General features: G+C 47.6%; 1 protein-coding gene across 8 annotated transcripts in view; it reads right to left on the reverse strand.

Annotated features, from left to right (window-relative positions):
* Nucleotides 1–18,338: 18,338 nt before the first annotated feature.
* LOC110508054 (neprilysin) overlaps nucleotides 18,339–23,687 on the reverse strand; it is a 51,402-nt gene continuing 46,053 nt past the window's right edge. For all 8 annotated transcript variants that reach the window (XM_036964884.2, XM_036964883.2, XM_090224006.1 and 5 more), the window contains 3 exons: nucleotides 20,626–20,721; nucleotides 20,414–20,490; nucleotides 18,339–20,205 (listed from right to left, as the gene is read on the reverse strand). In XM_036964884.2, coding sequence (XP_036820779.1) covers nucleotides 20,106–20,205; nucleotides 20,414–20,490; nucleotides 20,626–20,721 — 273 coding nt within the window. In that variant the 3' untranslated portion in view covers nucleotides 18,339–20,105. The remainder of the gene's footprint in view (nucleotides 20,206–20,413; nucleotides 20,491–20,625; nucleotides 20,722–23,687) is intronic.

A 23,687-nucleotide genomic window follows, 5' to 3' on the forward strand; every position in this document is an offset into this window, starting at 1 on the left:
ACACACAAAAAAGAGAGAGACAGAAATAAAGAGTGAGAGATACAGAAAGGGACATGGAGATGGCAGGCATAACAAGGCATTTATTGGCACAGTTTTGACAGCCAGCAGAAAGAGAATGAAATATGAACCTCCAGCCTTCCTTCACACCCAGGTCAGCAATCAGTGAACTTCAGCATATCTCTACATGTCTCGACCTCAGTCCCTCCATCACTCCCTCCCTCTCTTTACGCTACTATATTTTTCTCTTTGCATTTCTCCCTTTATTTACCTCCTTTCATGCATCTCTCTCCCTCCCTCCTCTCAGTAAGCCTCTCTCTCTCTGAGTAAGCCTCTCTCTTCCCCTCTCCTCTCAGTAAGCCTCTCTCTCCCTCTCTCCTCTCAGTAAGCCTCTCTCTCCCTCTCTCCTCTCAGTAAGCTTCTCTCTCCCTCTCTCCTCTCAGTAAGCCTCTCTCTCTCTCCATCCTCTCAGTAAGCCTCTCTCTCCCTCCTCTCAATAAGCCTCTCTCTCCCTCCTCTCAGTAAGCCTCTCTCTCCCTCCTCTCAGTAAGCCTCTCTCTCTAACTCTCAGTAAGCCTCTCTCTCTCTCCTCTCCTCTCAGTAAGCCTCTCTCTCGCTCCCTCTCAGTAAACCTCTCTCAGTAAGCCTCTCTCTCCCTCCTCTCAGTAAGCCTCTCTCTCCTCTCTCAGTAAGCCTCTCTCTCCTCTCTCAGTAAGCCTCTCTCTCCCTCCTCTCAGTAAGCCTCTCTCTCCCTCCTCTCAGTAAGCCTCTCTCTCCCTCCTCTCAGTAAGCCTCTCTCTCCTCTCTCAGTAAGCCTCTCTCTCATCTCTCAGTAAGCCTCTCTCTCTCCTCTCAATAAGCCTCTCTCTCCCTCCTCTCAATAAGCCTCTCTCTCCCTCCTCTCAGTAAGCCTCTCTCTCCCTCCTCTCAGTAAGCCTCTCTCTCCCTCCTCTCAGTAAGCCTCTCTCTCCCTCCTCTCAGTAAGCCTCTCTCCCTCTCAGTAAGCCTCTCTCTCTCCCTCTCAGTAAGTCTCTCTCTCTCTCTCAGTAAGCTTCTCTCTCTCTCAGTAAGCTTCTCTCTCTCCCTCTCAGTAAGCCTCTCAATTCAATTCAATTCAATTCAAGGGCTTTATTGGCATGGGAAACATGTGTTAACATTGCCAAAGCAAGTGAGGTAGACAACATACAAAGTGAAAATATAAAGTGAAAAACAACAAAAATTAACAGTAAACATTACACATACAGAGGTTTCAAAACAGTAAAGACATTACAAATGTCATATTATATATATATATACAGTGTTTTAACAATGTACAAATGGTTAAAGGACACAAGATAAAATAAATAAGCATAAATATGGGTTGTATTTACAATGGTGTGTGTTCTTCACTGGTTGCCCTTTTCTCGTGGCAACAGGTCACAAATCTTGCTGCTGTGATGGCACACTGTGGAATTTCACCCAGTAGATATGGGAGTTTTTCAAATTTGGATTTGTTTTCGAATTCTTTGTGGATCTGTGTAATCTGAGGGAAATATGTCTCTCTAATATGGTCATACATTGGGCAGGAGGTTAGGAAGTGCAGCTCAGTTTCCACCTCATTTTGTGGGCAGTGAGCACATAGCCTGTCTTCTCTTGAGAGCCATGTCTGCCTACGGCGGCCTTTCTCAATAGCAAGGCTATGCTCACTGAGTCTGTACATAGTCAAAGCTTTCCTTAATTTTGGGTCAGTCACAGTGGTCAGGTATTCTGCCGCTGTGTACTCTCTGTTTAGGGCCAAATAGCATTCTAGTTTGCTCTGTTTTTTTGTTAATTCTTTCCAATGTGTCAAGTAATTATCTTTTTGTTTTCTCATGATTTGGTTGGGTCTAATTGTGCTGTTGTCCTGGGGCTCTGTAGGGTGTGTTTGTGTTTGTGAACAGAGCCCCAGGACCAGCTTGCTTAGGGGACTCTTCTCCAGGTTCATCTCTCTGTAGGTGATGGCTTTGTTATGGAAGGTTTGTGAATCACTTCCTTTTAGGTGGTTGTAGAATTTAACGGCTCTTTTCTGGATTTTGATAATTAGTGGGTATCGGCCTAATTCTGCTCTGCATGCATTATTTGGTGTTCTACGTTGTACACGGAGGATATTTTTGCAGAATTCTGCGTGCAGAGTCTCAATTTGGTGTTTGTCCCATTTTGTGAAGTCTTGGTTGGTGAGCGGACCCCAGACCTCACAACCATAAAGGGCAATGGGCTCTATGACTGATTCAAGTATTTTTAGCCAAATCCTAATTGGTATGTTGAAATTTATGTTTCTTTTGATGGCATAGAATGCCCTTCTTGCCTTGTCTCTCAGATCGTTCACAGCTTTGTGGAAGTTACCTGTGGCGCTGATGTTTAGGCCAAGGTATGTATAGTTTTTTGTGTGCTCTAGGGCAACAGTGTCTAGATTGAATTTGTATTTGTGGTCCTGGTGACTGGACCTTTTTTGGAACACCATTATTTTGGTCTTACTGAGATTTACTGTCAGGGCCCAGGTCTGACAGAATCTGTGCATAAGATCTAGGTGCTGCTGTAGGCCCTCCTTGGTTGGTGACAGAAGCACCAGATCATCGGCAAACAGCAGACATTTGACTTCGGATTCTAGCAGGGGGAGGCCGGGTGCTGCAGACTTTTCTAGTGCCCGCGCCAATTCGTTGATATATATGTTGAAGAGGGTGGGGCTTAAACTGCATCCCTGTCTAACCCCACGACCCTGTGTGAAGAAATGTGTGTGTTTTTTGCCAATTTTAACCGCACACTTGTTGTTTGTGTACATGGATTTTATAATGTCGTATGTTTTACCCCCAACACCACTTTCCATCAGTTTGTATAGCAGACCCTCATGCCAGATTGAGTCGAAGGCTTTTTTGAAATCAACAAAGCATGAGAAGACTTTGCCTTTGTTTTGGTTTGTTTGGTTGTCAATTAGGGTGTGCAGGGTGAATACATGGTCTGTTGTACGGTAATTTGGTAAAAAGCCAATTTGACATTTGCTCAGTACATTGTTTTCATTGAGGAAATGTACGAGTCTGCTGTTAATAATAATGCAGAGGATTTTCCCAAGGTTACTGTTGACACATATTCCACGGTAGTTATTGGGGTCAAATTTGTCTCCACTTTTGTGGATTGGGGTGATCAGTCCTTGGTTCCAAATATTGGGGAAGATGCCAGAGCTAAGTATGATGTTAAAGAGTTTTAGTATAGCCAATTGGAATTTGTTGTCTGTATATTTGATCATTTCATTGAGGATACCATCAACACCACAGGCCTTTTTGGGTTGGAGGGTTTTTATTTTGTCCTGTAACTCATTCAATGTAATTGGATAATCCAGTGGGTTCTGGTAGTCTTTAATAGATGATTCTAAGATCTGTATTTGATCATGTATATGTTTTTGCTCTTTATTCTTTGTTATAGAGCCAAAGAGATTGGAGAAGTGGTTTACCCATACATCTCCATTTTGGATAGATAATTCTTCTTGTTGTTGTTTGTTTAGTGTTTTCCAATTTTCCCAGAAGTGGTTAGAGTCTATGGATTCTTCAATTGCATTGAGCTGATTTCTGACATGCTGTTCCTTCTTTTTCCGTAGTGTATTTCTGTATTGTTTTAGTGATTCACCATAGTGAAGGCGTAGACTCAGGTTTTCCGGGTCTCTATGTTTTTGGTTGGACAGGTTTCTCAATTTCTTTCTTAGATTTTTGCATTCTTCATCAAACCATTTGTCATTATTGTTAATTTTCTTCGGTTTTCTATTTGAGATTTTTAGATTTGATAGGGAAGCTGAGAGGTCAAATATACTGTTAAGATTTTCTACTGCCAAGTTTACACCTTCACTATTACAGCGGAACGTTTTACCCAGGAAATTGTCTAAAAGGGATTGAATTTGTTGTTGCCTAATTGTTTTTTGGTAGGTTTCCAAACTGCATTCCTTCCATCTATAGCATTTCTTAATGTTACTCAGTTCCTTTGGCTTTGATGCCTCATGATTGATTATTGCTCTGTTTAAGTAGACTGTGATTTTGCTGTGGTCTGATAGGGGTGTCAGTGGGCTGACTGTGAACGCTCTGAGAGACTCTGGGTTGAGGTCGGTGATAAAGTAGTCTACAGTACTACTGCCAAGAGATGAGCTATAGGTGTACCTACCATAGGAGTCCCCTCGAAGCCTACCGTTGACTATGTACATACCCAGCGTGCGACAGAGCTGCAGGAGTTGTGACCCGTTTTTGTTGGTTATGTTGTCATAGTTGTGCCTAGGGGGGCATATGTGGGAGGGAATGCTGTCACCTCCAGGCAGGTGTTTGTCCCCCTGTGTGCTTAGGGTGTCAGGTTCTTGTCCGGTTCTGGCATTTAGGTCGCCACAGACTAGTACATGTCCCTGGGCCTGGAAATGATTGATTTCCCCCTCCAGGATGGAGAAGCTGTCTTCATTAAAATATGGGGATTCTAGTGGGGGGATATAGGTAGCACACAGGAGGACATTTTTCTCTGTTAGGATAATTTCCTTTTGAATTTCTAGCCAAATGTAAAATGTTCCTGTTTTGATTAATTTAATGGAGTGAGTTAGGTCTGCTCTATACCAAATTAGCATACCCCCTGAGTCCCTTCCCTGTTTCACACCTGGTAGTTTGGTGGATGGGACTACCAGCTCTCTGTAACCTAGAGGGCAACCAGTGGGTCCGTCTCCTCTATACCAGGTTTCTTGCAGGATGACAATGTCTGTATTACCGATTTCTTTGGTGAAGTCCGGGTTTCTGCTCTTTAGGCCAAAGGCAGATGACCTCAGGCCTTGGATATTCCATGATAATATAGTGAAGGCTTTTTGTTCCATAGAGTGTCCAATGTTGTTGGTCGTGGTTTGGCCTCAGGCCAGTAAGTGTGAGCAGAGCCTGCTGAGCATCTGGTACATGCCATTGGCTTCGGCGAGTGTGAGAGTGGGGGTTGGGACTGTTTGCCCGCTCACTACCTGGGCGTATGTGTGGCTTCCATGTTGAGGCCCTCTTTGCGGGGGTGGGGTGCATGGGGTGGGCAGGAGTGGCATAGGTCTGACCTGGGTGGGCCTAAATGGGGTGTGGGCATGGTTGACGTGGGGGGGTGTTGATTGGTTGGGGTGGGGGTGTGGATGTGTCTGGGTGTACTGTGGTCTGGATGTAATTCCTCTTGGCGTGGGTCCTCTATGTGTAGGTCCAGGGGGGGGTCCTGCAGATCTGGGAGGGTGTCTCGCTGGTCTGGATGGGGTGTCTATTGATCTGTTGCTCCTGTGTGAAGTGTTGGGGATACGTTTGAGAGCGATGTCCTTTAGAGTTCGGGCAAAGGTGGGCACTGCTGCCTTGTAGAGGTGGACCTGGTCATAGAGGCTGTTCAAGTCCAGGGTGGAGTGGTGGGCCAGGAAAACGTTTGGTTTTGAGGCACAGTCACGGGAAATACTTGCATTTACCCGCTGTATTGTGGCAGGGTGGAAGTCTTTTCGTGGTAGCAGGGTGGAGATAACCACTTGTGCGTTGGGGAAAGTAGAAGAAGCCTTTTCAATCACTCTCTTCAGTGCTGTGGCCACTCTTTCCTGCAGTGCTCTCAGGTCGTTTGTGCCTGTGTGTATTATTATGTGGCTGGGTGAGCCTAGTTTGGCCTCAGACAGAAGGTCGAGGGCACGCTGGGTGTTTGGACACCAGAGTTTAGACACACTGTGTTTGGGAAAAAGTTTTTTTTCTTCTATATATTTCCCATTTGAGTCCATAAGTAGTACAATCTGTGTCTTGTGTTTGTCCTCAGTGGGTGTGGGGGGGTTGTCAAAAGGGCTATCAGGGTGGCTGACAGGGGGGGTGCTCAGAGGGGGTGAGAGCCTCTGGGCTTGGGGTTCTTCATTTGTCTGTTCTGCTGTGATTTCGACTCTATGGTCAGGGTCTGGTGTGGACTGTTCTGCTGTGGTGTCGACTCTATGTTCAGGGTCTGGTGTGGACTGTTCTGCTGTGGTGTCGAGACTTTTGTTGGGTGCTGAAGTGGGCTGTTCTGCTGGCTTCTCTGTGGGGGTGGCCACCTCTCTAGTGGGTTGTTCTCTGTCACACGCCGTCCCCATCAACTTCTCCTCCATCCCCCTCAACCTCTCCTCCACCAGCAGTCTGATACTCTCCTCTAGTGCTCTGTTCTGCTCCTCTTTCTCCTGTTGTATTTGTCTCACCACTGTCCAAAGTGCAGATATGTCTCTGTCCACCTCCAGCTCTCCGGGTCTGGTTAAGGGGCTGTTGTTGTGCTGGACTGTTGTCTGGGTCTGCGCTGACTGAAGTGTAATCACCTGCTGTTCCAGCTCCACCTGTCTTACCTCCAGCTGGGTGAATTTGTCCTTCATTTCAATGAGGGAGTGGTAATCTGTGCTGGGAGGTTGACTCTCCACTGGGGGTTGCTCATCTGTGGGGTTACATAATGAAGAGGTCTGGTCTGACCCGCTCTGTGTGGGGGTATCATTATCAAGGCAGAGCTTCTCCTGCTGGGCTAATTCTTTGATTAGGTGAAAGTCCAGCTGAAACTGTTTGTGGTTATTCTGTACCATTACTGATCCGGATTTATAGATATTTATATTACTTAACTCAGAGTCCTCGTTATCAAGTATTCTGAGTTTCCACCCCTCGTTAATCCCCCCTCTCGTAACAAAGGGGTAGTGTGCTAATATAGCACTGTGCCATGCCAGGGGATGGTTTGTGTGGAAGATGAGGTTGCTGATGTTCCCATTTTTGTAATAGTCAGCAAAAAGTGTCTCTTGATTTTCCATAAGGAGCTTCTTCTTGTGGTCTTTTCTTGCCTTATCATTCTTTACATGCAAAGGGTACTGTATTTTAATTACCTCTGAACAGCGGGAGGGAGCTTCTAAGGCCTCTCCATTTGGTTGGGGTAGACTGTGTGACTCTCCTGCCATTGTTGGGCTAATGGGCTTTGACACCTCTCACTTGACACGTCAGTGCTAGTTGAAGCTGTATCAAGCTTGGCAGAATTATGTTAGAATTCAGTCCTTATAAAGTAATGTTGTGTATTTTTCTTCTTGGCTTTTGGAAATAAAATATTGTTTCAGACTAAACATTACTCACTCAGTTACAGGTTGGATGGTGTTTTCAGGTTTCTGTTGTTTTCCAGAGAATTTGCTGTATAGGGTAAAAAATCCTTGGTTGTTGTGAACTTTCCAGGTGATTCCGTAATTCCGTCCAAAATGAGGTTGTAGGTTTTAAGTTTTGATTTGAAGTAGGGGTTATGTTGAAGAGGGTAGAATCCAGTATGTGTTCCTGACAAAAAATCCAAGTTTATCTAACTCCTAACCTATCTTTTTTAAAGAAAATGCTGAAAAATGCAGGAGCTCTGATCCTGACCTCTGCTCTGCCTCTCTCTCTCTCTTCTCCCTCTCAGTAAGCCTCTCTCTCTCCCTCTCAGTAAGCCTCTCTCTCTCCCTCTCAGTAAGCCTCTCTCTCCCTCCTCTCAGTAAGCCTCTCTCTCCCTCTCTCCTCTCAGTAAGCTTCTCTCTCCCTCTCAGTAAGCCTCTCTCTCTCCTCTCAATAAGCCTCTCTCTCTCTCTCTCCTCTCAGTAAGCCTCTCTCTCCATCCTCTCAGTAAGCCTCTCTCTCCCTCTCTCCTCTCAGTAAGCCTCTCTATCTCCCTCTCAGTAAGCCTCTCTCTCCCTCTATCCTCTCAGTAAGCTTCTCTCTCCCTCTCTCCTCTCAGTAAGCCTCTCTCTCTCTCCTCTCAATAAGCCTCTCTCTCCCTCCTCTCAGTAAGCCTCTCTCTCCCTCCTCTCAGTAAGCCTCTCTCTCCCTCCTCTCAGTAAGCCTCTCTCCCTCTCAGTAAGCCTCTCTCCCTCTCAGTAAGTCTCTCTCTCTCTCTCAGTAAGCTTCTCTCTCCCTCTCAGTAAGCCTCTCTCTCCCTCTCAGTAAGCCTCTCTCTCTCCCTCTCAGTAAGCCTCTCTCTCCCTCCTCTCAGTAAGCCTATCTCCCTCTCAGTAAGCCTCCCTCTCCCTCTCAGTAATCCTCTCTCTCTCTCAGTAAGTCTCTCTCTCTCTCTCAGTAAGCCTCTCTCTCCTCTCTCAGTAAGCCTCTCTCTCTCCTCTCAGTAAGCCTCTCTCTCCCTCTCAGTAAGCCTCTCTCTCCCTCTCAGTAAGCCTCTCTCTCTCTCTCAGGAAGCCTCTCTCTCCTCTCTCAGTAAGCCTCTCTCTCCCTCTCAGTAAGCCTCTCTCTCCCTCTCATTAAGCCTCTCTCCTCTCTCAGTAAGCCTCTCTCCTCTCTCAGTAAGCCTCTCTGCTCTCTCAGTAAGCCTCTCTCCTCTCTCAGTAAGCCTCTCTCCTCTCTCAGTAAGCCTCTCTCCTCTCTCAGTAAGCCTCTCTCAGTAAGCCTCTCTCCTCTCTCAGTAAGCCTCTCTCCTCTCTCAGTAAGCCTCTCTCCTCTCTCAGTAAGCCTCTCTCTCCCTCCTCTCAGTAAGCCTCTCTCTCCTCTCTCAGTAAGCCTCTCTCTCATCTCTCAGTAAGCCTCTCTCTCATCTCTCAGTAAGCCTCTCTCTCTCCTCTCAATAAGCCTCTCTCTCCCTCCTCTCAATAAGCCTCTCTCTCCCTCCTCTCAGTAAGCCTCTCTCTCCCTCCTCTCAGTAAGCCTCTCTCTCCCTCCTCTCAGTAAGCCTCTCTCTCCCTCCTCTCAGTAAGCCTCTCTCCCTCTCAGTAAGCCTCTCTCTCTCCCTCTCAGTAAGTCTCTCTCTCTCTCTCAGTAAGCTTCTCTCTCTCTCAGTAAGCTTCTCTCTCTCCCTCTCAGTAAGCCTCTCTCTCTCCCTCTCAGTAAGCCTCTCTCTCTCCCTCTCAGTAAGCCTCTCTCTCTCCCTCTCAGTAAGCCTCTCTCTCTCCCTCTCAGTAAGCCTCTCTCTCCCTCCTCTCAGTAAGCCTCTCTCTCCCTCTCTCCTCTCAGTAAGCTTCTCTCTCCCTCTCAGTAAGCCTCTCTCTCTCCTCTCAATAAGCCTCTCTCTCTCTCTCTCCTCTCAGTAAGCCTCTCTCTCCATCCTCTCAGTAAGCCTCTCTCTCCCTCTCTCCTCTCAGTAAGCCTCTCTATCTCCCTCTCAGTAAGCCTCTCTCTCCCTCCTCTCAGTAAGCCTCTCTCTCCCTCTATCCTCTCAGTAAGCTTCTCTCTCCCTCTCTCCTCTCAGTAAGCCTCTCTCTCTCTCCTCTCAATAAGCCTCTCTCTCCCTCCTCTCAGTAAGCCTCTCTCTCCCTCCTCTCAGTAAGCCTCTCTCTCCCTCCTCTCAGTAAGCCTCTCTCCCTCTCAGTAAGCCTCTCTCCCTCTCAGTAAGTCTCTCTCTCTCTCTCAGTAAGCTTCTCTCTCCCTCTCAGTAAGCCTCTCTCTCCCTCTCAGTAAGCCTCTCTCTCTCCCTCTCAGTAAGCCTCTCTCTCCCTCCTCTCAGTAAGCCTATCTCCCTCTCAGTAAGCCTCCCTCTCCCTCTCAGTAATCCTCTCTCTCTCTCAGTAAGTCTCTCTCTCTCTCTCAGTAAGCCTCTCTCTCCTCTCTCAGTAAGCCTCTCTCTCTCCTCTCAGTAAGCCTCTCTCTCCCTCTCAGTAAGCCTCTCTCTCCCTCTCAGTAAGCCTCTCTCTCTCTCTCAGGAAGCCTCTCTCTCCTCTCTCAGTAAGCCTCTCTCTCCCTCTCAGTAAGCCTCTCTCTCCCTCTCATTAAGCCTCTCTCCTCTCTCAGTAAGCCTCTCTCCTCTCTCAGTAAGCCTCTCTGCTCTCTCAGTAAGCCTCTCTCCTCTCTCAGTAAGCCTCTCTCCTCTCTCAGTAAGCCTCTCTCCTCTCTCAGTAAGCCTCTCTCAGTAAGCCTCTCTCCTCTCTCAGTAAGCCTCTCTCCTCTCTCAGTAAGCCTCTCTCCTCTCTCAGTAAGCCTCTCTCTCCTCTCTCAGTAAGCCTCTCTCCTCTCTCAGTAAGCCTCTCTCTCCCTCTCAGTAAGCCTCTCTCTCTCCTCTCAGTAAGCCTCTCTCTCCTCTCTCAGTAAGCCTCTCTCTCCTCTCTCAGTAAGCCTCTCTCCTCTCAGTAAGCCTCTCTGTAAGCCTCTCTCCCCCGCTCTCCTCTCAGTAAGCCTCTCTCTCCTCTCTCAGTAAGCCTCTCTCTCTCTCTCTCAGTAATCCTCTCTCTCCTCTCTCAGTAAGCCTCTCTCTCCTCTCTCAGTAAGCCTCTCTCTCCTCTCTCAGTAAGCCTCTCTCTCCCTCTCAGTAAGCCTCTCTCTCTCCTCTCAGTAAGCCTCTCTCTCCTCTCTCAGTAAGCCTCTCTCTCCTCTCTCAGTAAGCCTCTCTCCTCTCAGTAAGCCTCTCTCCTCTCTCAGTAAGCCTCTCTCCTCTCTCAGTAAGCCTCTCTCTCCATCCTCTCAGTAAGCCTCTCTCTCCCTCTCTCCTCTCAGTAAGCCTCTCTCTCCCTCCTCTCAGTAAGCCTCTCTCTCCCTCTATCCTCTCAGTAAGCTTCTCTCTCCCTCTCTCCTCTCAGTAAGCCTCTCTCTCTCTCCTCTCAATAAGCCTCTCTCTCCCTCCTCTCAGTAAGCCTCTCTCTCTAACTCTCAGTAAGCCTCTCTCTCTCTCCTCTCCTCTCAGTAAGCCTCTCTCTCGCTCCCTCTCAGTAAACCTCTCTCAGTAAGTCTCTCTCTCCCTCCTCTCAGTAAGCCTCTCTCTCCTCTCTCAGTAAGCCTCTCTCTCCTCTCTCAGTAAGCCTCTCTCTCCCTCCTCTCAGTAAGCCTCTCTCTCCCTCCTCTCAGTAAGCCTCTCTCTCCCTCCTCTCAGTAAGCCTCTCTCTCCTCTCTCAGTAAGCCTCTCATCTCTCAGTAAGCCTCTCTCTCTCCTCTCAATAAGCCTCTCTCTCCCTCCTCTCAATAAGCCTCTCTCTCCCTCCTCTCAGTAAGCCTCTCTCTCCCTCCTCTCAGTAAGCCTCTCTCTCCCTCCTCTCAGTAAGCCTCTCTCTCCCTCCTCTCAGTAAGCCTCTCTCCCTCTCAGTAAGCCTCTCTCTCTCCCTCTCAGTAAGTCTCTCTCTCTCTCTCAGTAAGCTTCTCTCTCTCTCAGTAAGCTTCTCTCTCTCCCTCTCAGTAAGCCTCTCTCTCTCCCTCTCAGTAAGCCTCTCTCTCTCCCTCTCAGTAAGCCTCTCTCTCTCCCTCTCAGTAAGCCTCTCTCTCCCTCCTCTCAGTAAGCCTCTCTCTCCCTCTCTCCTCTCAGTAAGCTTCTCTCTCCTTCTCAGTAAGCCTCTCTCTCTCCTCTCAATAAGCCTCTCTCTCTCTCTCTCCTCTCAGTAAGCCTCTCTCTCCATCCTCTCAGTAAGCCTCTCTCTCCCTCTCTCCTCTCAGTAAGCCTCTCTATCTCCCTCTCAGTAAGCCTCTCTCTCCCTCCTCTCAGTAAGCCTCTCTCTCCCTCTATCCTCTCAGTAAGCTTCTCTCTCCCTCTCTCCTCTCAGTAAGCCTCTCTCTCTCTCCTCTCAATAAGCCTCTCTCTACCTCCTCTCAGTAAGCCTCTCTCTCCCTCCTCTCAGTAAGCCTCTCTCTCCCTCCTCTCAGTAAGCCTCTCTCCCTCTCAGTAAGCCTCTCTCCCTCTCAGTAAGTCTCTCTCTCTCTCTCAGTAAGCTTCTCTCTCCCTCTCAGTAAGCCTCTCTCTCCCTCTCAGTAAGCCTCTCTCTCTCCCTCTCAGTAAGCCTCTCTCTCTCCCTCTCAGTAAGCCTCTCTCTCTCCCTCTCAGTAAGCCTCTCCCTCCCTCCTCTCAGTAAGCCTCTCTCTCCCTCCTCTCAGTAAGCCTATCTCCCTCTCAGTAAGCCTCCCTCTCCCTCTCAGTAATCCTCTCTCTCTCTCAGTAAGTCTCTCTCTCTCTCTCTCTCAGTAAGCCTCTCTCTCCTCTCTCAGTAAGCCTCTCTCCCTCTCAGTAAGCCTCTCTCTCCTCTCAGTAAGCCCCTCTCTCCTCTCAGTAAGCCTCTATCTCCCTCTCAGTAAGCATCTCTCTCCCTCTCAGTAAGCCTCTCTCTCTCTCTCTCTCAGTAAGCCTCTCTCTCTCTCTCAGTAAGCCTCTCTCTCTCCTCTCAGTAAGCCTCTCTCTCCCTCTCAGTAAGCCTCTCTCTCCCTCTCAGTAAGCCTCTCTCTCTCTCTCAGGAAGCCTCTCTCTCCTCTCTCAGTAAGCCTCTCTCTCCCTCTCAGTAAGCCTCTCTCTCCCTCTCATTAAGCCTCTCTCCTCTCTCAGTAAGCCTCTCTCCTCTCTCAGTAAGCCTCTCTGCTCTCTCAGTAAGCCTCTCTCCTCTCTCAGTAAGCCTCTCTCCTCTCTCAGTAAGCCTCTCTCGTCTCTCAGTAAGCCTCTCTCAGTAAGCCTCTCTCCTCTCTCAGTAAGCCTCTCTCCTCTCTCAGTAAGCCTCTCTCCCTCTCAGTAAGCCTCTCTCCTCTCTCAGTAAGCCTCTCTCTCTCTCTCTCTCTCAGTAAGCCTCTCTCTCCTCTCTCAGTAAGCCTCTCTCTCTCTCTCAGTAATCCTCTCTCTCCTCTCTCAGTAAGCCTCTCTCTTCCTCTCAGTAAGCCTCTCACTCCCTCTCAGTAAGCCTCTCCCTCTCAGTAAGCCTCTCTCTCTCTCTCAGTAATCCTCTCTCTCCTCTCTCAGTAAGCCTCTCTCTCCTCTCTCAGTAAGCCTCTCTCCTCTCTCAGTAAGCCTCTCTCTCCTCTCTCAGTAAGCCTCTCTCTCCTCTCTCAGTAAGCCTCTCTCCTCTCTCAGTAAGCCTCTCTCTCCCTCTCAGTAAGCCTCTCTCTCTCCTCTCAGTAAGCCTTTCTCTCCTCTCTCAGTAAGCCTCTCTCTCCTCTCTCAGTAAGCCTCTCTCCTCTCAGTAAGCCTCTCTGTAAGCCTCTCTCCCCCGCTCTCCTCTCAGTAAGCCTCTCTGTCCTCTCTCAGTAAGCCTCTCTCTCTCTCAGTAATCCTCTCTCTCCTCTCTCAGTAAGCCTCTCTCTCCTCTCTCAGTAAGCCTCTCTCTCCTCTCTCAGTAAGCCTCTCTCTCCCTCTCAGTAAGCCTCTCTCTCTCCTCTCAGTAAGCCTCTCTCTCCTCTCTCAGTAAGCCTCTCTCTCCTCTCTCAGTAAGCCTCTCTCCTCTCAGTAAGCCTCTCTCCTATCTCAGTAAGCCTCTCTCCTCTCTCAGTAAGCCTCTCTCCTCTCTCAGTAACCCTCTCTCTCCATCCTCTCAGTAAGCCTCTCTCTCCCTCTCTCCTCTCAGTAAGCCTCTCTATCTCCCTCTCAGTAAGCCTCTCTCTCCCTCCTCTCAGTAAGCCTCTCTCTCTAACTCTCAGTAAGCCTCTCTCTCTCTCCTCTCCTCTCAGTAAGCCTCTCTCTCGCTCCCTCTCAGTAAACCTCTCTCAGTAAGCCTCTCTCTCCCTCCTCTCAGTAAGCCTCTCTCTCCTCTCTCAGTAAGCCTCTCTCTCCTCTCTCAGTAAGCCTCTCTCTCCCTCCTCTCAGTAAGCCTCTCTCTCCCTCCTCTCAGTAAGCCTCTCTCTCCCTCCTCTCAGTAAGCCTCTCTCTCCTCTCTCAGTAAGCCTCTCTCTCATCTCTCAGTAAGCCTCTCTCTCTCCTCTCAATAAGCGTCTCTCTCCCTCCTCTCAATAAGCCTCTCTCTCCCTCCTCTCAGTAAGCCTCTCTCTCCCTCCTCTCAGTAAGCCTCTCTCTCCCTCCTCTCAGTAAGCCTCTCTCTCCCTCCTCTCAGTAAGCCTCTCTCCCTCTCAGTAAGCCTCTCTCTCTCCCTCTCGGTAAGTCTCTCTCTCTCTCTCAGTAAGCTTCTCTCTCTCTCAGTAAGCTTCTCTCTCTCCCTCTCAGTAAGCCTCTCTCTCTCCCTCTCAGTAAGCCTCTCTCTCTCCCTCTCAGTAAGCCTCTCTCTCTCCCTCTCAGTAAGCCTCTCTCTCCCTCCTCTCAGTAAGCCTCTCTCTCCCTCTCTCCTCTCAGTAAGCTTCTCTCTCCCTCTCAGTAAGCCTCTCTCTCTCCTCTCAATAAGCCTCTCTCTCTCTCCTCTCAGTAAGCCTCTCTCTCCATCCTCTCAGTAAGCCTCTCTCTCCCTCTCTCCTCTCAGTAAGCCTCTCTATCTCCCTCTCAGTAAGCCTCTCTCTCCCTCCTCTCAGTAAGCCTCTCTCTCCCTCTATCCTCTCAGTAAGCTTCTCTCTCCCTCTCTCCTCTCAGTAAGCCTCTCTCTCTCTCCTCTCAATAAGCCTCTCTCTCCCTCCTCTCAGTAAGCCTCTCTCTCCCTCCTCTCAGTAAGCCTATCTCTCCCTCCTCTCAGTAAGCCTATCTCTCCCTCCTCTCAGTAAGCCTATCTCCCTCTCAGTAAGCCTCCCTCTCCCTCTCAGTAATCCTCTCTCTCTCTCAGTAAGTCTCTCTCTCTCTCTCAGTAAGCTTCTCTCTCCTCTCTCAGTAAGCCTCTCTCCCTCTCAGTAAGCCTCTCTCTCCTCTCAGTAAGCCTCTCTCTCCCTCTCAGTAAGCATCTCTCTCCCTCTCAGTAAGCCTCTCTCTCTCTCTCTCAGTAAGCCTCTATCTCTCTCTCTCTCAGTAAGCCTCTCTCTCTCCTCTCAGTAAGCCTCTCTCTCCCTCTCAGTAAGCCTCTCTCTCCCTCTCAGTAAGCCTCTCTCTCTCTCAGGAAGCCTCTCTCTCCTCTCTCAGTAAGCCTCTCTCTCCCTCTCAGTAAGCCTCTCTCTCCCTCTCATTAAGCCTCTCTCCTCTCTCAGTAAGCCTCTCTCCTCTCTCAGTAAGCCTCTCTGCTCTCTCAGTAAGCCTCTCTCCTCTCTCAGTAAGCCTCTCTCCTCTCTCAGTAAGCCTCTCTCCTCTCTCAGTAAGCCTCTCTCAGTAAGCCTCTCTCCTCTCTCAGTAAGCCTCTCTCCTCTCTCAGTAAGCCTCTCTCCCTCTCAGTAAGCCTCTCTCCTCTCTCAGTAAGCCTCTCTCTCTCTCTCTCTCTCAGTAAGCCTCTCTCTCCTCTCTCAGTAAGCCTCTCTCTCTCTCTCAGTAATCCTCTCTCTCCTCTCTCAGTAAGCCTCTCTCTTCCTCTCAGTAAGCCTCTCTCTCCCTCTCAGTAAGCCTCTCTCTCTCTCTCAGTAATCCTCTCTCTCCTCTCTCAGTAAGCCTCTCTCTCCTCTCTCAGTAAGCCTCTCTCCTCTCTCAGTAAGCCTCTCTCTCCTCTCTCAGTAAGCCTCTCTCTCCCTCTCAGTAAGCCTCTCTCTCCTCTCTCAGTAAGCCTCTCTCTCCTCTCTCAGTAAGCCTCTCTCTCCTCTCTCAGTAAGCCTCTCTCTCCTCTCTCAGTAAGCCTCTCTCTCCTCTCTCAGTAAGCCTCTCTCTCCTCTCTCAGTAAGCCTCTCTCTCCTCTCTCAGTAAGCCTCTCTCTCCTCTCTCAGTAAGCCTCTCTCAGTAAGCCTCTCTCTCCCTCTCAGTAAGCCTCTCTCTCTCCTCTCAGTAAGCCTCTCTCTCCTCTCTCAGTAAGCCTCTCTCTCCTCTCTCAGTAAGCCTCTCTCCTCTCTCAGTAAGCCTCTCTCCTCTCTCAGTAAGCCTCTCTCCTCTCTCAGTAAGCCTCTCTCCTCTCTCAGTAAGCCTCTCTCCTCTCTCAGTAAGCCTCTCTCCTCTCTCAGTAAGCCTCTCTCCTCTCTCAGTAAGCCTCTCTCCTCTCTCTCCTCAGTAAGCCTCTCTCTCCTCTCAGTAAGCCTCTCTCCTCTCTCAGTAAGCCTCTCTCCTCTCTCAGTAAGCCTCTCTCCTCTCTCAGTAAGCCTCTCTCCTCTCTCAGTAAGCCTCTCTCCTCTCTCAGTAAGCCTCTCTCCTCTCTCAGTAAGCCTCTCTCCTCTCTCAGTAAGCCTCTCTCCTCTCTCAGTAAGCCTCTCTCCTCTCTCAGTAAGCCTCTCTCCTCTCTCAGTAAGCCTCTCTCCTCTCTCAGTAAGCCTCTCTCCTCTCTCAGTAAGCCTCTCCGCTCTCAGTAAGCCTCTCCTCTCTCAGTAAGCTTCTCTCCCTCCCTCCTCTCATTAAGCCGATCTCTCTCCCCTCTCAGTAAGCTTCTCTCTCCTCTCAGTAAGCCTCTCTCCCTCTCAGTAAGCCTCTCTGTAAGCCTCTCTCCCCCGCTCTCCTCTCAGTAAGCCTCTCTCTCCTCTCTCAGTAAGCCTCTCTCTCTCTCTCTCAGTAATCCTCTCTCTCCTCTCTCAGTAAGCATCTCTCTCCTCTCTCAGTAAGCCTCTCTCCTCTCTCAGTAAGCCTCTCTCTCCTCTCTCAGTAAGCCTCTCTCTCCTCTCTCAGTAAGCCTCTCTCCTCTCTCAGTAAGCCTCTCTCTCCTCTCTCAGTAAGCCTCTCTCTCTCTCTCTCTCTCAGTAATCCTCTCTCTCCTCTCTCAGTAAGCCTCTCTCTCCTCTCTCAGTAAGCCTCTCTCTCCTCTCTCAGTAAGCCTCTCTCTCCTCTCTCAGTAAGCCTCTCTCTCCTCTCTCAGTAAGCCTCTCTCAGTAAGCCTCTCTCTCCCTCTCAGTAAGCCTCTCTCTCTCCTCTCAGTAAGCCTCTCTCTCCTCTCTCAGTAAGCCTCTCTCTCCTCTCTCAGTAAGCCTCTCTCTCCTCTCTCAGTAAGCCTCTCTCTCCTCTCTCAGTAAGCCTCTCTCTCCTCTCTCAGTAAGCCTCTCTCTCCTCTCTCAGTAAGCCTCTCTCTCCCTCTCAGTAAGCCTCTCTCTCCCCTCTCAGTAAGCCTCTCTCTCCTCTCTCAGTAAGCCTCTCTCTCCTCTCTCAGTAAGCCTCTCTCTCCTCTCTCAGTAAGCCTCTCTCTCCTCTCTCAGTAAGCCTCTCTCCTCTCTCAGTAAGCCTCTCTCCTCTCTCAGTAAGCCTCTCTCCTCTCTCAGTAAGCCTCTCTCCTCTCTCTCCTCAGTAAGCCTCTCTCTCCTCTCAGTAAGCCTCTCTCCTCTCTCAGTAAGCCTCTCCTCTCTCAGTAAGCCTCTCTCCTCTCTCAGTAAGCCTCTCTCCTCTCTCAGTAAGCCTCTCTCCTCTCTCAGTAAGCCTCTCTCCTCTCTCAGTAAGCCTCTCTCCTCTCTCAGTAAGCCTCTCTCCTCTCTCAGTAAGCCTCGCTCTCCTCTCTCAGTAAGCCTCTCTCCTCTCTCAGTAAGCCTCTCTCCTCTCTCAGTAAGCCTCTCTCCTCTCTCAGTAAGCCTCTCTCCGCTCTCTGTAAGCTTCTCTCCCTCCCTCCTCTCAGTAAGCCTATCTCTCTCCCCTCTCAGTAAGCTTCTCTCTCTCCTCTCAGTAAGCCTCTCTGGAAGCCTCTCTCTCCCCCGCTCTCCTCTCAGTAAGCCTCTCTCTCCCCCTCTCTCCTCTCAGTAAGCCTTTCGCTCTCCCTCTCATGTGTCAGTATCTCTCTCTGCAGGCTGTCTCCTGAGTGCCAACAAATGTGCTTCTAATCAGGTGCAGGACAGTGTGGGGTATATTTAACATGTCCCCGGGGCGGCCATTAAGATACCGCAGATACTCTCTCCACCAACCAGGCTCAGGGGAGGGAGGGCGCGTTCCTCTGCTCAGGTGTTGCTGACGCATGCCAGATCTTACCACGCCTGGATAGGTATTGTAACTGCCGCTAACCACATCAGAAAATTACAGCAATCTGTCAGTCGATGACACGTCATGCAACCATTGGTTGATGTCCCCTGCTCAGACGTTGCACACATGACCCAGGTCCATCAACGCAGCCAAAACACCCTGAAAACACTCACCTAGTGTCAATGGGGAACAACTCGAGTTGTGGAGAGACACCGTCCTAGAGTCATTACTCTCCCTGGGACATAAGTTGATCATTTATGTCACAATCAAGCCAAAACCAATGACTTAGGTCAATGGTATAACACATCGCTCTTATTGTGACTGTTGGCAAAATGGGATGGTATAACAGTTTGTGTGTTCAGTTGAGGAATGACTTCTTGACAGTCACAGTCCTGCTGGATTCTGTTTGTCCCTTCCTGACATGTTTGGTTTCTGAACAATTGTCACTGATTGGCTAAGGGCTCTGTACACACACCTGGTTTGCCAGCTCAAAACCAACCAGAAGAGGTGGATGAGAGCCAGCCCGCCCCAGGGAAGGAAGAAGTAGCTCTGCTTTAAATCATATAGGACCTCCTCAACCAAACACATGAGGTAGTAGCACATTGACATATAGAAAAGAGCAGTGTTGGATCTCACAGAGCTGGGTTGTCTCAGCAATTAGGAAAAAGCCAAGGAAAACTGTTGCCTGGCTGCACACATCCATCCACTGGTTGTCATCTCAGATAGACCCTGGAGGCACAATGACACACCCTCTCCCTCCATATCTCTAGCATGTACTCTATACCACACAAATAATACGTCTGAAACATACCACATTCTCTTTAAGGATTTTTTTTATTACAAAGTATGTAAATACAGGCAACTGAGGTATATCCGTCTATCCTTCTACAGGTGAGATGGTTGTATGTATGTATGTATGTATATGTGTAGGAGGGAAAACATACACACAGAAAACATGGCAACATAAACGGGTGCCATTTTTGAGAAATGGTATGTTTTGAGTCCCATGACACATTGTGGACTGAACCTCATTTCCCTTTACATAGAGGATCTAAAAGGATAGTGTGTTTCAAACCAGGACTTACCAAACACCTTAACAGGCGCAAATATTAAATCTGCTTCTCCCAGAAAGGAATAAAAGAGACAAAAACTTAACACTTAGTTACTTCTGTACCTTAAAGACACCGTGATAATGCTGAAAATCAACAAGGACAACAGGTTTTGTTTGCCGTGTCTGTGTGTGAAAACGAATATAAAGAGAGGGAGAAAGAAGAGGTTCTTTGTGGCACATTTTTAAGTCAGGAAAATATTTCAGACTTAAAAATCTTTGGCGTAAACAGTGTGTGGGGGGGAGGGGGTCCAGCTACAAACCTGACTTCCTCAGCCCCCCCCCACACACACACACAAAACAGCAGTAGCACCATGGTTCATGCAAGGCTTCATCAGTTTGTTGAAAAATGTAGTGGTTACATCCGGATAAAAAAAACACACATCAAAAAGACAAAAACACACACATACTGAACACCAGAGGAGGCTGGTGGAAGTACCTATAAGAGGACGGGCTCATTGTGACGGCTGGAATGGAATTCAAAGAAACGGAGTGAAACGCGTTGATTCCATTTGTTTGGTACCATTCCATTGGTTCCATTTGTTTGGTACCATTCCGTTGGTTCCATTCCAGCCACTGTAATGAGACCATCCTTCTATAGCACCTCCCACCAGCCTCCTCTGCTGGACAGAGCAGTTTGAATCAAGGTCACATTCTTACTGTAAAATAAAAACAGCAATATGTTTGATGTATGTCAATTCCTGACCAGCTAAGTCGCCCAACTGATTCCAAGGCAACAACTTAAATGTTTGGTACAATGCTTAGACATAAATAGTTGGCATCCATTTAGAAACATTTAACATATACAGAAAAAACATTTATGAAATTCTTGTTATACTCATTGGTGAATATTCAGTAAAATAAAATGTGATTTTCTTAAATATACAATCAAATAGAATCCCCCCCAAGTGTGACTATTGATTACTGTCAATGTATATTCATCTATAATGTATTGATTATACAGTATATTTTTGGTTTATATTGAGGCCCACCTCATAGTGTAAAACAAACAGCATTTAGGACAAACTGAGCTGCAGTTTAGAATAAGTGGATATTTGTCTGTTGTTCAAGATGCTCAAATTAGTCTCACATTTTGTATACAAAAAATAATAATTTGTCATGATTGAAATGTAGAGGGGGAAAAAAGTAGAATTGAAAAGTACATTTTCAAAAACACACAAAAAAAAAGATTGAATCGACGTGACTGTATCCCGTGGAAAGCAGTGACCCTGCTGATCTGGTGAAGAGTCTGGGAGCTGGCTATGAACAGCACTCTGTAGACCATTGAATCTGTTTGTTCTGTACAGTCAGTGTAGCAGTCCTGGTCCACCCTGCAGGGAACATAGAACATACCTCTGTTCCAGACTAGTGCTCTAACAGGGGAAAGGTGAGGTGGTTAGGAAGGGAAAGAGGACACAAGCCCACCTCTCACCCCCTACCAGCCTCAGGGTAGGCTAGTGTCAAGACTACAGTATCACCAGACTCGGCAGATACTGTCAGGCACCATGTAGCTGTTCTTGGGACAGTTGAAGGCCTTGGCAAACTCAGGGAAGTTCTGGAGGGACCCCAGGACCCTGAACAGGAAACAGGAAATGGTAATCAGTGGCCAGAATGACAAGGCAATCCCCACACCTGGTGTCCCAGGTCTAAATCACACTCATTCAAATTAAATAAGGTAAACCAGAGACACGGAGGGCCACAAAGAGTTAATATGAGGAGAGATGGGGTTAGTGGAAGAGGAAGTGGCATTGAGTGATACAGGAGAGGAATGAGAGATCGTACCTGAACTTCCCTGGACTGTGTACATCTACTTTGATGGAGTTGACAGCTTGTTGTGGCCGATGTGTTCCACACCACACCTGGAGGAAGAGACAGGAGTGTGATTGGGAGTGACATCCATTATTCCCCTTATACATCCATCCGTCCCCTTATCCATCCATCCCTGCACTTATCCAGCCATCCATCCCTGCACTTATCCATCCATCCAGTCTGACCTGAGCGAAGTTGAGAAAGAAGAGTTGTTGATGGTTGAGATTTATTCCAGGCAGGAGAGGCTCATTCCCATTCTTCTCCACATAGTTCAGGTAGGCCTGAAATCATAACACCACCACTTACATCCTCTCTGGCCTGAAATCATTCCATCCTCTCTCTGGCCTGAAATCATTCCATCCTCTCTCTGGCCTGAAATCATTACAACCCCACTTCCATCTGAGTATATAACAGAGACTTATTTTACACTCATCTTCTCTGAGCTTCCGCACATACAGTATTACTGGGTACAATAGGCCTGAAATCAACAACGCCACTTTTCCTTCAGGAAAGATACATAGGTATTTTATTAGCCTTTAATACTTTACAATAAATACATTGCCTTCAGAAAGCATTCACACTCAAATTTTTCCAAAGTTTGTTGTGTTGCAAAGTGGGATTAAAATAGTATTTTTTTGTCAACGATCTACACAAAATACCCTGTGAAGTCAAAGTGGAAGACAAATATTTTTTTTTTAATAAAAATAAAACGAATATATGTGGATTAAATACATGATTCAAACCAGAGTCAATTCTTGATAGAATCATCTTTGGCAGCGATTACAGCTGGGAGTCTTTCTGGGTAAATCTCAAAGCTTTGAACACCTGGATTGTACAATATTTGCACATTATTCTTCAAGCACTCAAGTTGGTTGTTGATCATTGCTAGACAGGCATTTTCAAGTCTTGCCATAGATTTAAGCTGATTTAATTCAAAACTAACTCAGGAATCTTGGTTAGCAACTCCAGTGTATATTTGGCCTTGTGTTTTAGGTAGGGTTGGGTGCTATGTAGAAGTTAAAATCTTCATACCGTCCTGCTCTTATCCTGGGATTTACGGTATTGCCGGCGTAGTCCACAAGGGGACGTAAAAAAAAACCACAAAAAAGTCCACTGGGCGTCTATTATCAGAATGTTAACAAAATCAGCACAAGTAATAGCTAAATATGCTATCAAGTGCAAACAAAAATAAACAAATTGCCAAGACAGGCAATCCAGCTCATAAAGTTATACATGTATAGGTAGGAGCTACCGAATATAATTTTTGGTGAGTTAGGACATTTATAAGTGAATGTGAACGGTAGACATTCACTTATAAATGTTTTGCTTTTCTGAAGGAAGAACAGTACTGGCTCTGGAGCAGCATGTGTACATGCTGTGCCTGTGTGGAGTCTGGAGTCGCTGGGTCAACGGGTCTGCCTGCTCTGCTCAAAGAAGAGGGGGGAAGAGCAGTCCAGCCGAGAACAGATAGGAGAAATCAAAAGATAGCAGTGGCAGCTGTACAGATAACTCATCCAAAGGGCTTTTACCTTCTCAAACACGGCAGAAAGCCAACACTATATGATGTCCTGTCACCTTATTAATTCAGCCACTAGATAACTAGCAAGATAAACTTAGGGGTCACATTAAATGCATAATTGTGCGTTTTTTTACGCAGGAGAAATATTTCTTATGCATTTTCAATTTCTTGCTACGTTTTGTAAACGCAGATCAAAAATACTTATTGTAATTTCTGCTCAGCCTCAGACACATTTAGTTCTTCAGTTGCACTTCTCCACTTGGATGAGAATTCACAAATGGGCATTTTATCAGCAGACAGCACTGACTGATGTGGAGCTACTGTTGTCCATCATTCTATCAGCAGACAGCACTGACTGATGTGGAGCTACTGTTGTCCATCATTCTATCAGCAGACAGCACTGACTGATGTGGAGCTACTGTTGTCCATCATTCTATCAGCAAACAGCTCTCTGACTGATGTGGAGCTACTGTTGTCCATCATTCTATCAGCAGACAGCACTGACTGATGTGGAGCTACTGTTGTCCATCATTCTATCAGCAGACAGCACTGACTGATGTGGAGCTACTGTTGTCCATCATTCTATCAGCAGACTGACTGATGTGGAGCTACTGTTGTCCATCATTCTATCAGCAGACAGCACTGACTGATGTGGAGCTACTGTTGTCCATAATTTTATCAGCAGACAGCACTGACTGATGTGGAGCTACTGTTGTCCATCATTTTATCAGCAGACAGCACTGACTGATGTGGAGCTACTGTTGTCCATCATTCTATCAGCAGACAGCACTGACTGATGTGGAGCTACTGTTGTCCATCATTCTATCAGCAGACAGCTCTGACTGATGTGGAGCTACTGTTGTCCATCATTCTATCAGCAGACAGCACTGACTGATGTGGAGCTACTGTTGTCCATCATTCTATCAGCAGACAGCACTGACTGATGTGGAGCTACTGTTGTCCATCATTCTATCAGCAGACAGCACTGACTGATGTGGAGCTACTGTTGTCCATCATTCTATCAGCAGACAGCACTGACTGATGTGGAGCTACTGTTGTCCATCATTCTATCAGCAGACAGCACTGACTGATGTGGAGCTACTGTTGTCCATCATTCTATCAGCAGACAGCACTGACTGATGTGGAGCTACTGTTGTCCATCATTTTATCAGCAGACAGCACTGACTGATGTGGAGCTACTGTTGTCCATCATTTTATCAGCAGACAGCACTGACTGATGTGGAGCTACTGTTGTCCATCATTCTATCAGCAGACAGCACTGACTGATGTGGAGCTACTGTTGTCCATCATTCTATCAGCAGACAGCACTGACTGATGTGGAGCTACTGTTGTCCATCATTCTATCAGCAGACAGCACTGACTGATGTGGAGCTACTGTTGTCCATCATTCTATCAGCAGACAGCACTGACTGATGTGGAGCTACTGTTGTCCATCATTCTATCAGCAGACAGACTGATGTGGAGCTACTGTTGTCCATCATTCTATCAGCAGACAGACTGATGTGGAGCTACTGTTGTCCATCATTCTATCAGCAGACAGACTGATGTGGAGCTACTGTAGTGATGCCTCTTGCACTGAGATGCAGTGCCTTAGACCACTACGACACTCACCTTTTCATTGTAAGCTCATTTATTTGTGTTCCCGCCAGACAAATAGCACTTCTGTTGTCATCTGATGAAAATGAAGCCTTTTTCTGACAAATGTGT

Source organism: Oncorhynchus mykiss, chromosome 27, assembly GCF_057628025.1.
Source record: "Oncorhynchus mykiss isolate SJ-2025 chromosome 27, ASM5762802v1, whole genome shotgun sequence".
NCBI lineage: Eukaryota > Metazoa > Chordata > Actinopteri > Salmoniformes > Salmonidae > Oncorhynchus > Oncorhynchus mykiss.